We start from the raw sequence: 13,954 nt of genomic DNA, 5'->3' as shown, positions 1-13,954 counted from the left end.
TGTCAGAGGCAATGAGATTGGCACAGGATAGAGCAGGGTTTAGGGCTGTTGTTCATAGAGTCGCTATGAGTCGCAAACGTCTCCACGGCACATAACAACAACAAAAAACAACAGCAGTGGTGTCACATGGCAACAGTAATGGTGCTGAATGTCTCGTGATACTACAGAAGCGGTGGTGTCATGTAATAGCACAGCCGTGATGTCAGTGTGTGTCACATAATAAGGCAGTGGTGGTACTGAGGGTCCCACGGTAACAGTGTGTCATGTGGTAACACAGGTGGTGGTGAGGAATGTGACTGGCAACAGCAGTGATGAGTGTCATCACATGCCCTAGTAATGAAAAATGTAGTGGTGGTGGGTGTCCTGTGGTGACACAGTGATGGTGCCGAGGCGGGCAGTGGTGCGGTGCAGCGTGGTTGGCTTGGCTCAGCGATAGTGCTGTGTGATGGGCGTAGTGGGGCCCTGGTGGGAGTGGTCCATTGGCAGGCGTGGTCGGGTGGGTGGGGTGTGGCTAAGTGACTCAGCAGTGGGTGGGTGTATGGTGATGGAGCCTAAGTTGAATGGTGGGGATATTGGTGGTACAGAAGTGGCAGATGTCATTTGGGAGTATATGATAGGTTAAAGTTTTTTTCAGTTTCAGGTTCCTTTTTGAACCAGTTGTGGGGTTTTGTCTAGTGGTTGGATTGTTGCTGTTGCCTCCATGCTCCACTGTCTACACTCCGGGATCCAAGTAGTTGGACTTGGAGAAATATTAATACCTTAGAGCTGGACCAAGCCCGTACTCCCCTGCAAAGGGCCAGATCCACAGTATTATTTTATACGGAGGCCAAACAACCAGAGATGATAAGAAATTAAGAGAGTGGTGTTCCAAGAGACTTTCTTTGCACCAGTAGGCAACATGGGATTGGCCCACCAACCTCTGCTATAACACTATGTACAGCAGAGCACACTTAGAATAGACTACTGAAGTGGGGCCCTCCATTTTGGAAACACAAAGGAGGAGAAACAGTTGTAATAAGAAATTAATAATTGGTATGTGGAATATGAGAAATCAAAAGACGAATTGCATTGGGAAAATCTACTGTCATGGACCTCAGAGTGCTAAAGAGGAACGATGTCAATCTAGAGACAAAGGTGCACCTAATCCAGGCCATGGTCTTCTCAATTACTTGTTATGCTTCAGAGAGTTGGACAATGACTAAGGATGACAGAAGAAGAATAGATGACTTTGAATTGTGGTGCTGAAGAAGAGTCTTGAACATACCACAGACTGCCAAGACAACAAATAGGTCTGTCTTGGAGAGGGTGAAGCCAAGTCTCTCCTTGGAGGCTAGCATTTTGACGCTCTACCTCACTCACTTTGTGCACGTGCCCAGGAGAGACTAGTCCTAGGAAGGATGGAGGGACAGTGCAGGGTCGGAATTAGTGAGACTGGCTCAGGACAGGGAAGGGGTCAGAGCTGCTGTACATAGGGTTGTTATACATTGCAGGTGACTCAGTGGCACATAACAACAGAAACATACCAGGACAAGTTTGGAAGCAGGAGTGGCATCCACTTCCTAAACAGCATGGCTCCTGAAACTCTATGAACTTTGATAAATGTTGATAGTTGTAGAGGGGCTTCAAGCTTTTTGTTCATAGGGTCACTAGGGGTCATGCTCGACTTGAAGGTAATCAACAACAGCAGGGCCATTTGGTCTCAGGATGCTACATCTCCACTCTGACTGGGGAGACTTTCTAAGACTGACCATTGGACACCAGTATCACTGTCCTGGATGACCACAGGATACCCACCACTGCTGCAGCCTCACTGCCTCCTGTCCACTGTCCACACGTGTCAGCCGTCGACCCTTTCTGAGCCACTGTGGTTGGTCACCAGCACAGTGCCTAGGGCACTTCATCTTCACAAGGACTTTGTTTCTACTCAAGCACGTGGGCAGTCTTGGAGCAGATGGTGTGCCAAAGTCCCTGCTATGAGAGGGGTTGTGTAGGGTTTAGTGGGGTTTGACAGTTTCAGGGAGGTCTGATTCCAGGAGAGACCAGTGTCTAAGCTGCCGCTGCTATGCTCTCACCAAAACCTGGTTTCCACAAAAGCTCAAGGATCTGGAGGATGAAACCTGATAGTTAAAATAGTTTTTTTCATTTTGTTTTTAGTTCTGGCACAGACAATAGTATAGAGTCAGATGTGGTCCTGGGAGGTGGAGTGTGAGGTAGTCCTGGGAGGTGGCGTGTGAGATGGCCCTGGCAGGTGGAGTGGGAGTTGGTTCTGCGAGGCGGGGTATGAGTTGGTCCTGGGAGGTGGGCGTGGAGGTGGCGGTGGCAGCCAACTTAGGAAGAAGTGATCCTAGATGGCTGGGGGCAGAGGTGGTTTAGGGTCAGGTGAATGTGTTCTGCAGGCCTTGGTGTGTGGGAGTTACATGCATGAAGTTGAGGACAGAATGGTGGTAGGACTTAGCTCTGCTATGTGGCTTCAGGAACAGTGGTATGGTTCCCACTCCTGTAAACACCTCTAGCCACTCGATGTCCTCACAGGGCCCTGGGGACTGAATGCGTGCCAGTTGTTTGTACCCAGTAGTGACTGATTCACTTCCTCTAATTATGATACAACTTTATCCATCAGAATGTTAGATTAATTTGAAAATAAGTGGCCTTATCAAGTCAGATTACTGTTTTTCCTGCCCAAAGTGAGCAACCCCTGGTGTCACTTGAGATGATGAAGGATGGCCCTCCAGTGCCCAGAGGGCCCTGTGACTAGCAGTGTGACTGTGCGGGAGCAGGGGGGCTGTGGGGACAGCCATGTAACTGAAGCCTATGCTGGTAGTGGTCACTGGAGTGCGGGCCAGGATGGTGGGTCAGGAGCAGGTGCTTGGGGAGGGGCATCCATGAAGGCAGAGAGGCTCAGCAGAGAGACCCTGCTCAGGCAGGCAGCGGGGGTACCCCATAGGCAGCAAGGCAAGGGTGGCTCTGGGTAGGGGAAGGAGAGGCTTAACATGGGATGATGGCTTTTAGGGGTTTGGGCCCAGGTTGGTGGTCTGCAGGAGTCTCTTCTTGGGCACTGGTCCAGCGGTTACAGGGGGTAGGGTGGTAGTTCTTGAGAGTGTGGGCTGGGAAGTGGTCCAGGGGACTTGAATCAGCATTGAGTTCTGGGATCACAGGCAGGGGTGATAGTTCTGGGGTGCTGGCTCTGAGGACAGGTGAAGTGAGAAGTTATGAGTCTGTGGGACTAGAGACTTCTCAGGAGCTTGGGGCATTCCTGACCTGCAGTCCTGAGTGGTGACCACGAGGGTTTATGTGCAGATCTAGGCCCCCAGGGCTTTCCCCTTTGGTGAGGCCAATGGCTGGGGATGGCCGATGTTCTCATGACATAGGCGGTTTCTCTTTCAGTGGCTCAATGGAGAGAAGATGATTGAGAAACTCGTGGGGCTGATCCATCCAGGCCAGGAGGAGGACGTGAGTGCTGGGCTGGGGCTGAGGCTGCCTAGTGTTTTTGCCCTGATCACTGGTGGACTTCTGGGCTCCTTATACAGCAGAGTAAAACAAAACATTACATAGAAAAAGGTCCAGTGGTATCATATGAGCTATCTGTGGCTGAGATGAGATTTCTTCAAACTTGGTGGGTAGTTTTCTGTTCACTGTGATGATATGAGACTATGGGGCCAGCCATATTTTTAACCAGCCTTGAATAACTGTCCAGAGGTAGGCACAGTGCCATAACAGTGGCCTGGGGTCTGTGCCTAAATGTGGTTGGTGCCCAGCCATGTCACTGTCCAAGAGCTGTGCCCCATAAGGGCACAGACTAGGGCCGAGTCTTCTCTGCAGAGTGCTCTGTGGCCAACAATCTCAGACAGCCTGAGCTGCTTCACATCTGGCCAGCAGGCACTCGTGCAGGCAGTGGCTCAGCAGAGACACCGCTCTCAGATATGTGCTCAGGAAGGACCCCCAAGGGCAGCCGATGCATGCTGTGCTCCCAATTTGCTGGGAGACTTGTGGGCTCTGGTCTGTACTATCTCCTTAATCTCTACTCTTCTGTTCAAGAACCGATAGGCACATTCTATTTCTAACATCAATTGCAAATCCCTCGGGAAACAGCACTCTTCCACTTCTCCTTGGATTTCCTTATTTCCATCTGTTCTTTCATGTCTTCTAAACTTGGCCTTTGGGTCTCACAGTCAGTTGGGTTTTGCTGTTAAGTTGACAGCAGTGTCAGAAGCACAGTCTTTGTAGGTATAACTCAGGAGATCTATCCCAGCCCCAGCATGATTGCCTGGCATTGCTAAACCTTGGACGTGGTAGGTCCAGGGAGTGTAGGCACTGATGTCTATGGCATGAACCCTCAGGTGTGGGACTCCTGCTGAAACTTGTTGAGAGGGAGTCTAGCATGTGTCCAGGGACTTCATCCCCACAGCCCAGGCCTCAGTGCCCTGTGGGTGTTGACTACTCTGGCATTTTGTGCCTCCAGAGGCAGTCCAATGCATCGCAGACACTCTGCGACATCGTCCGGCTGGGTCGAGACCAGAGTGGTCAGCTGCAGGAGACAACAGAGCCCGACCCACTCCTTACGGTCCTAGAGTCGTAAGTGCCACCCGAGGAGGTGAGGCCTCTATGGTGTGGGGTCCTGCCCTGCCTCAGGGGAGCGGTGTCCCTGTCGAGCTGTTCCCATAGTCCAGCCCGGGGGGAGCCCTCCTAGCTCTGTCCTGTGACCATGCATATCTCTGACAGGCAGGGTTGCGTGGAGCAGCTGCTCAGGAACATGTTCGATGGCCAGCAGACAGAGACCTGCCTGGTGTATGGCACACAGGTCCTGCTGACCCTGCTGGAGGGGCGGCGTGCCGGGTGAGTCCAGGCTGGGCGCTGGGGTTTGTATCTTGTTGGCCTGCTGGTCAGGCATCTGTAGGTATGACTACGTGTCCATCATAAGGCTCATCTTATAGCTCCACTCAGTCCTCCTCCATGCCAGGGCCATCACCACTCCGGCTGGCCAATGCATTCAAGTGACTGCTATTGTAGTGTTTGTGTGCCGGGGATGTGGAGGGGGGGTGCTGGGTGCTCTATGGGCTTGTGTGTAGAGTGGGCTGGGGACCTGGGCCGTACTGGGAAGGGGGTCTGGGTGCTCCAATCTGGTCATGGTGTTGAGAAGCCCCTGAACTGGCTGGGGCACAGCTGGCAGGAACATCTGAGGAAGCAGTGGAAACTCTTGGTAGGACCTCAGGAGTGGGGACAGAATGGAGGGACAGGCTGGGCTGGCTCAGTGTCACAGTGGACAGCAGAGCTCAGGGAGGCATGGCTGGCTCTGATAGGCCTAGGAAGATGAGGGTCCAGGCAGGGGTAGTATAGGAAACCAGGAGGACTTGGGGTAGGGGTTGGGAGGTGCACCTGTTTATCATTTCTCTACTCTGTTTTCTGGACTTCTTCATTCCCACAGTCTCACACTGACCTCAGGGCTTTGAAGGAAGAAATGACCAGTTTAGCAGTTTGTAACCTTATTACAGAATTACAAAGTTATGATCATTTCTTATAATTAACCAACCAAAATAGGTTTCCCTCTCATAACACAGTAGAATTTGTCTGGGCCTGTGTGGTTTAGGAAGGAAGTGGGGTATCTGGGGCCTGGTGTGAGGACAGAGGCAGGATGGCTGGGTCTTTTTTCTTGCCCATGCTTTTCTGTATTTGAGGCTCTTACTTCCTGTAATAATTTTGTTTCTTTATAATTAAGAAAAAGTCTTTACAGTTTCAGTTTGTAAAATCCAAAGGGGTTATGTGGAACCTGTTTCTAGTTCCCAACCCAGGGGATAGCAATGAGCTTGTCAAAGGTGGACACACGACCAGTGATCAGACTGCCTTCTGACACTTTGTCCCCTCTCACATCCACTGAGAGATGTACAGAGGTCTCGGGGTGCCCTTTTGTGAGAAAGTGGGTGTTTCATCGTCTACCCAAGGCTGCAATGCCCTGGTGACTTGGCTTCTGGCCCCATAGGACAGAGAGCGGCACAGTGGACTCTTTCTCTCAGGGACTCTTGCGGCCACACAGTGTCAGTAGCAGCGTCCTGCAGGGCATTGAGCCCCGACTGAAGGACTTCCACTGTCTGCTGCTTAGACCGCCGAAGGTGAGTGGCTGCTACCCTGCGTGTCCCCCCCACACCTACACAGTTGCCTGACTGTTGGTGGCCCCTGACATCTGGAATCAGCTGATGTGGAGTGTCCACTCTGGGGCTGGTGGGGCAGTCCAGCACGGCGTGCGGATGGGGTGCATGTGGTGAGGGTGAGCAGGGTGACATCAGAGAGGCCACAGCCCAGCCCTTCAGCTTTGCTCATATGCCACTTGGGGCTGCCCTGTGCCTACCTCAAATCAGAGCCCCCAGCTTGTCCCCACCGTGGGTCCTCAGCACCATGTGATCTGCTGGCTGTGTGCTTGTCCTTCTCCAGTGAGTGAAGCAGGTCATGCCCAGAGCAAGCGCCAGAAGAGGGTGGGGGTCCACAGTTTTATGGCACCGGATGAGGTAGTTTGTAGGGTCTGCAGCTCCAGATCCTTGGCAGATCCCCACCAAGCCCCTGGTCTTGGTGCTGCCTGCTGAGGCCAGGTCTCCTGGTGGCTGGTGTGCATGAGGGCCCAATAAACCCCACAGCCCTCAGCGGGCAACGTGGAGGAGGCTGACAGTGCCCACCGCTTCTAGAAAGGTGCAATCCTGACCACCATCGGGGTGCTGGAGGAACCCCTGGGTAACGCCCGTCTGCACAGTGCCCGCCTTGTGGCTGCCCTGCTGCACACCAACACACCCAGCGTCAACCGGGAGCTCTGCCGCCTCAATACCATGGACCTGCTGCTGGTGAGTGGGCTTCCCGGGGCTACGGGTGCAGCTTATCAGAGTCTGTCCATGCATCTCATTAAGGTATCCCTGTGTTCTACTTGGTCCACCCATGCATCTCAAGAAGTCTTTGTCTTTGTGTCCTTTACAACCTGTGATCACCTCCCTCCTGTGAGGATGACAGAAACTGACAAAAAAAGTCAAGTCCAGTGGTGGAACGGAGCCCTGGCCCCAGGACAGAGACCTCAGCCGACAGAAAGTCCTTGACAGGTTGTGGAGCAGCCTTATCCCTACAGAAGTTCCTGTGTGGAGCCCTGGGATGTGCCCTGGAGTGGGGATGGGCCTCCCAGAATTTGCCCATGAGAGTGGGCCTTGTTGACAGGTATATGGTCACGTGGCCTCACTTGTCCTTGTCTTTGACCCAACAAGGCAGAATTTGATTGGAAGGCCAGGCGGCAGGTCCTGTCCTGCAAGGGAAAACTGCCCACGGGTTTGAGCTGACTGTGCATAGGGTACTATGGACAGATATCACCAGTTGTCCTGCCAGCTCAGGCCCATCAGGACCTCCCAGGAGATTGTTATTAGGTGTCATTGAGTCAAATACAACTCCTAGTGACCTTATGAATAATGGACTTGAACCCTACACCGTATCCTGTGACATTTGCATCGTCTGCAACACACGAGTACATTGTTACAGTCACTGGGCCAGTCTTTCTCATTGAGGATATTTACCTCCTTCACTGAGCCTCCACCTTCCCAAGCATGATGTCCCTCTCCAAGGACCAGCCCCTCCTAACAACATGCCAGGGTAAGAGAGGCCAAGTTTCACCATCCTTGCCTCTAAGGAGCACTCTAGTTTCACTGTCTTCAAAAAAAGAAATTTGTCTTTTGGCAGTACTTTTCTCTAGCACCGCAACTTGGAGGCATCAAGTTTTCTTTGTCTTTCTTATTCATTGTCCAACTTTCTGATGCATAGAAAGCAGTTGAAAAGACTATCACTTGAATCAGGGCACCTTGGTCTTCAAACTGACATACCTGCTCCTTAATACTTTGGAGAAGTAGCAGATTAGCAGGGTTTGTGTGTTGGTGTTAGGTGCCATTGAATCAAGTATGACCCATGATGCCCTCTGAACCAAAAATCTGAACCCTGTCCCATTCTTATCAACCTGACACACTTGAGCCCATTGCTACAGTCACAGTGTCAGTCCAGTTAGTTGAGGATTTTCCTCTTTGTCACTAACCCTCCACCTTACCCAAGATGACATCCCTCCCTAAGGAATAGCCTCTTCTACCGAAAGTATGTGAGATGAAGCTTCACCATCCTTGCCTGCACAGAGCACTCTGGCTTTACTTCAGCTCTCAGATGCATAGCAAATGACTGGAAAGACTGGACTGGCCCTCATCAGGCACAACTGGATCGGTGATTTGGAGAGGTCCCTGACAGTACTTTCCCAGTGCAGTATGTCTCCTGATCTCCTGACTGCTGGTATCAAGCCATTGTGGATCCGAGTAACAGGAAATTGTTGACATTTTCAGTTTTTTTCTCCATCTGTCATGATGTTGCCTATTGGTCCAGTGGTAAGGATTTTTTCTTCTTGATACTGAAGTGTAATCCATGTTGAAGGCTGTAGTCTTTAATCTTCTGCAGCAAGCGTTTCAAATCCTTCTCACTTTTAGTAGACAAGTTGTGTCATCAGTATAACAAAGGTTGTTGATGAGTCTTTCTCCAATCCTGATGCCTCATTTTTCTTCACAGAGTCCAGCGTCTTGTGTGATTTACTCATCATGTGCGTTGAATTGTTGTTAGGTTCCATTGAGTCAAGTACAACTCCTCGTGACCCTGTGTACAGCTAACCTGAACCCTGCCTTACCCTGTACCATCCCTATCACCTCTGACACATGAGAGTCCATTGCTGAAGTCAGTATGTCAGTCCATCTTGTCGCTGACCCTCCATGTTTCCAAACATGATGCCCCTTTCCAAGAGAATATCCTTCCTAGCTACAGGTCCAGAGGATGAGAGACCAAGCTTCACCATCCTTGCCTCCAAGGAGCACTCTAGCTGCACTTTCTCCAAGACATACAGATCTGTCTGTCCTTTCGGCTATCCATGGGATATATATAGTGCTCTTCTCCAGCACCAGAACTCAAATAAATTCATTAATTCTTCTTTTATCCTTATTTACTGTCCAGCTCTCACATGCTTAGCAGGTGATTGAGAAGACCATGGCCTGAATCAGGCACACTTTGGTCTTCAAATTGACATCACTAGTTTTCAGCAATTTGGAGCAGTCTCTTACAGTGGACTTGCCCAATGTAGTATGTCTCCTGATTTCCTGACTGCTGCAGTCAAAGGTGTTGATTGTTGATCTAAGCAGGATTAAATCACTGATAGCTTCAGTCTTTGCTCTATTATAATATTGACTGTTGGTCCTGTGGCCAGGATTTTTATTTTATTTTATTTTTTTTGATCCTTATTTTCTTGATGTTGAGATGTAAGAATGTAACCCTTATGCACACCTTTCCTGGTTTTAAACCATGTAGTTTCCCCATGTTCTGTTCGGATGACTGCTTCTTGATCTAGGTTTAGGTTTCACATAAGCACATTAAGTGTTCGGGCGTTCCAGTTCTTCTCAAGGTTAGTCATAGTTTGTTATGATCCACAGAATCAAATGCTTTTACATTGTCAGTAAAACACAAATAGACATTCTTCTGGTATTCTCTGCTTTCTGCCAGCATCCACCTGACACCAGCTATGATATCCCTGGTGCCACAGCTTCATCTAAACCCAGCTTCAGTTTCTGGAAGTTTGCTATCTATTTACTGTTCTGGCCTTTTTTTTTTTTTTAATTGAGTAAAATTTCCTTTTTAAAAATGTACAACTTGTTCATGCATTTTCACCACAGCTGGGGCATCTCCACCCTTATTTCTGGTGTAAATGACTTGAGCTCTGTGTTTTGAAACCAGCTTGACAAGTCATTTACTGTGCAGCTCCTGAGGGCCACCCTGGCCAGGGAACCCTGAATCTTCAGTCTCGCAGAGACAACAACCAGGGTTATACACGTACAGCTGGGAACTTCTTTACAGAGTTTGTCCTGTGTGGCTTTGTCAACAAGACCAGGTTGTTGAGCTTGTCCTGAACTTTGCCCTTGGACCACTTCTTCTTGACTTTGCCCCCAGATTTGTTCTCTGGGTCTCTGTCTTTTTTAGCCAACTTTCCAGCATCATTCTTTCTCTAGTCATCCTTGGGCAGCATCGTGAAACTTGGAAAGGAGCTACCACAAGTGCAGCCTTGTTAAGATAGCTGGGGGGGCTGGGGGGGAGAAGCAGTTCTATAATTTTTTTTTAATAATCTTCAGCAGTATTTTGCCTGCATGTGATATTAATTATATTGTTCAACAATTTACACAGTTGGGGTTTTTTATCATCTTTCTTGGGAATGAGAATATGGATTTCGTCCAATCAGTCGGCCAAGCCGCTGTCCTCCACCATTCCTGGTACTGACTGGTGGGCATATCCAGGGCTGCATCTGTTGGTTGGATCTTGTCGGTTGGTCTCCCTTTGATTCCTGGGATCTTCAGTTCAGTTTTCGTTACCTTTGGCTCCTCACCATATGGTGCATGCTGACATTTTTCTCTGTCAGTCAGTTCTTTCTGGTACAATGACTGTATTCCCTCCATCTTCTTTTGATGCTTTTTGGGTCATTCAGTATTTTGCCTATAGCAACTCTCAGTATTGGGCTCAAATCCAGCATAGCTCTGTGAGAGAAAGATAAACAGTCTCCTCTTTCTCTTGTGTGATTTACAGCTGCCAAAACCCAGTGAAAGGTCACTTTTTAGTCAATTCTGACTGGATGGTGGGAATTGATTGTCATGGAAATCCCAACTTAAGTGAAGCAGAACCACCCTCCTTTCTCCTCAGAGAACTCTTGGTGGTGGCAGCATCTGCAGGCACGGAGGAGCGCTGTTGCTCACAGCCCGTCGGGTGGCTGTGGATGTGACCCCAGCCCCTGGCCACTGCGCTGCTCTGAGAGCCCCAGCATGGGGACAGCTCTGACAGACAGAAGCCCCTTTTTTACAGCCTGAGGGCTAGAGTCCAGGGCCAAGGACCAGCTCTGGAGGAGAGCCACTGTTGGTTCTGGAGGAAGGACCCTGTTTGCTTCAGCATTTGTCCCCTTGTTCCTTCCAGCACAGGGGCCCAGGTCCAGGATGCCTCCACTCCTGGGGATTCTTTCTGGGTGACTTGCCCCCGCCTCCTTATATCTCTTCTGTGATAACAGGTGTTATCAGCCACAGCTGGGGACACCCGCGTCTAGGGCTGAAGGAGTGAAGGCACATGGCCCCATTTACCCTGGTATTACATTGATCCATCGTATGACAGCGGTTCACAGCTCTGTAAACACATGATGTTGGGGGGCTGTGGAGAGCAGGCAGTCCTCAGATGGGGCTGAGTAAGCTCCCACCTGCTCACTCACCATAACTGTACAAGGGGGTATCGTACAGCCTGTGCTGTGTGGGGGTGCTGGCTGTCCTGTTGGGGGGTGCTAGCCATACTGTAGGAGACGCACCCTATGGAAGAGATGCCCCATAAAGGAGAGGCGTCCTGCCCTGCAGCGGGGAGACACCTCATATGAGAGTAGCCTTGTGTAGGAGATGCTCCATGGGGAGACACCCCTGGGGGACATGACTCATAAAGGAGAGACACCCTGTGACGAGACAACGTGGGTAGGAGTTGCTCCATGGGGGAGATGATCCTCTCACCCCCCCAGGGAGAGATATCCTGTAGGGGAGAGATGACACCCACCCCCACTGAGGGAGACGCCTGTGGGAGAGAGATGCCTTGTGAGAGAGACAGTGTGTGTAGGAGATGCCCCATGGAGGAGATGACAGCCCCCCAGGGAGAGATGCCCTGTGGGGAGAGATGCCCTGCAGGGGAGATGCCTCTGGGGGGAGATGCTCAGTGTTGAGGTGGCCCTGTGTGAGAGAGGCACCTCGTGAGAGAGCACCGTGCTACCTTTAGCTCCAGGCTGCTGGCCCACATCACCTCCTGGGTACAGGGCTTCTCCCTGGGGGGCTTTGGGGCAGGAGTTTTGGTGCTTCACAGAGGCACAGTGGTTGGTGGCTGACTGGAAGGTCAGGCCAGGGTGTGTTCCTCTTACCCAGAGGTCTTGGTCAGGTGATAAGTCAGAGGTGGGGGCCGGGCCTGCTCTGTGCAGGGGAGAGGGAGAGGTGATACCACAGATGGTTCACGGGGATGTCTACCCACTTCAGTACCCCTTCAGCCTCCTGCCCATTTTTCTGAAATCCCCACCCCCAAGTCTCTCACCCTCCAGTCTCCCTCCAACACCTTGCCCATTGAGTCCCCTGCCGAATCCTCCATCCAACTCCCTGCCCCTGTCCAGCCCTGTGTTCCTCAGCCTTGTCGAGCACTCTGAGCACTTTGGCCCCCTGCCATCTTTGGACCACGTCATGGTCCTTGAGCCTCAGCTTCCTGTGGGCTTAGAGGTCAGAGCTTTGGGGGACTGCTATGTCCTGGTGTGCTGTGAGAGAGGGTTAGATGACTATCCTGCCAGGGCAAAAGGCTGAGACAGTCAGTACTCTTCTGGCCTCAGCCTTCCTATAGGGACCACATCTTCTAGGGTGTCCACACTGGGTCTTGTCCACCTCATCTCTTGTCTTGCATGTGGTTGGGGTCACCACAGGGAGCAGTGCATGGCCAGCAGCCCAAGTACCTCCTACCTTCTGCCTACCAGGACTTGTTCTTCAAGTACACCTGGAACAACTTCCTGCACTTCCAAGTGGAGCTGTGTGTAGCTGCCATCCTCTCCCATGCCACCCGCGAGGAGACGACTGAACCCTCTGAGGGTCCCCAGCCTGTGACTGGCCACCCTGATGACACACTGGTGACCCATGTGAGTGGGCCCTCAAGGACACCCCTTCCTCCAGCCATGGCCATTAGGGGCCATGAGGAGGAGTGAATGTCTTCTGCAGCCGCTTCCATGATTATTTCCTCACCTTCGAGGCTGGTGTGGGTCCTGGGTCGGGGCGAGGGGGGGTGCTCTGGACATGCCTCAAGCCTTGCTGGCTGAATACCAGCCCCATAGGTAGCTCACCATTCTGAGGGTCTATGGAGTCTACGGACACACCTGGGGCTTCAAAATGACATCTCTATAACCACACTCGGTCCTAGGGCTGCCACATCACGCCTGTGAATCCCCCGCTCCCATCACACTGTGGACCCTCAACTCCCATGTCACACCTGTGGAGCCCTACTCCTACCTCTTGTCATACCTGTGCGCTACACCCTCCTAAGGGCCATTACTAGGCCTGATAGTGTTGGGCGTGTTCAGCACATGACCACTGTGGGGGGGGGTGAGTTTGAGGCCCACAGTGGGGCCTCCGGATGCAGAGCTAGTGGGGAGTTATGGGGGTGGTGGAGCAGTTGACAGGTCAGCTGTGCTGGGAATTCCGAATTGGGTCAGGGTCTGCTATAGACCACTTACTCCAGGGGGGTGAATGGAGAGGCTTGAGGGGCAGCCTTCCATGCACTGCCCCAGGCGTAGGTGGGGAGGGACTGCAGGCTGGGGGCCTCAGGCATGTTACAGGCTCTAGCTGCTGCTGTCCCCTGTCTTTCCAGCTGTTCCAAAAGTGCTGCCTGGTGCAAAGGATCCTGGAGGCCTGGGAAGCAAACGACCACACACAGTGAGCTGCGTGGAGTGAGGGCTGTGGTGGGTGGGGTCCTGCGTGGGAGACAGCTCTGAAGGTGGACCTAGTTAACAGCAGTGGGACTGGGCAGAGATCAGCCAGGTGGGTTAGGGGGGCATCTTCTGGAGGAGCTGTCCAGGAAGGCTGGCCTGCACTGTCAGCTGGGGTGTGGTCAGTCTCTAGTGTCAGGATAGGCACTAGGTCCTCAGCAGCTTCAGCCTGTGGTCTGGCTACCTGGGCCCACACGCCCAGCCATCACCCACTCCCCTTCATTCTCCTGGGCCCCCTTGTCCTCTTCTTCTTAACAGCCAATGATCTGAAACCATGTTGAGAAATACTAGCCCCAGGCTCTAAACCCCTAAAGCCGTGATGGCCGTGGTGGAATTGTAGTCTCTCCATGTGAGGGGCTTACCAGGCTGCCTCTCCCCGCTCTCCCACCTGCCTCCATA

General features: G+C 51.8%; 1 protein-coding gene across 1 annotated transcript in view; it reads left to right on the top strand.

The window, feature by feature from the left end:
- PPP6R2 (protein phosphatase 6, regulatory subunit 2) overlaps nucleotides 1–13,954 on the top strand; it is a 56,848-nt gene that overhangs the window by 37,001 nt on the left and 5,893 nt on the right. Inside the window, exons 4-10 of the mRNA XM_006888108.1 lie at nucleotides 3,385–3,450; nucleotides 4,460–4,572; nucleotides 4,720–4,833; nucleotides 5,975–6,104; nucleotides 6,672–6,824; nucleotides 12,554–12,712; nucleotides 13,438–13,502. Of these exons, the coding sequence (XP_006888170.1) occupies nucleotides 3,385–3,450; nucleotides 4,460–4,572; nucleotides 4,720–4,833; nucleotides 5,975–6,104; nucleotides 6,672–6,824; nucleotides 12,554–12,712; nucleotides 13,438–13,502 (800 nt within the window). The remainder of the gene's footprint in view (nucleotides 1–3,384; nucleotides 3,451–4,459; nucleotides 4,573–4,719; nucleotides 4,834–5,974; nucleotides 6,105–6,671; nucleotides 6,825–12,553; nucleotides 12,713–13,437; nucleotides 13,503–13,954) is intronic.

Source organism: Elephantulus edwardii, unplaced genomic scaffold, assembly GCF_000299155.1.
Source record: "Elephantulus edwardii isolate Elephantulus edwardi_28Jun2011 unplaced genomic scaffold, EleEdw1.0 scaffold00064, whole genome shotgun sequence".
Lineage (NCBI taxonomy): Eukaryota > Metazoa > Chordata > Mammalia > Macroscelidea > Macroscelididae > Elephantulus > Elephantulus edwardii.
Note: the sequence above shows the minus strand (reverse complement) of the source record. Positions and strands in the feature narration are given on the sequence as shown.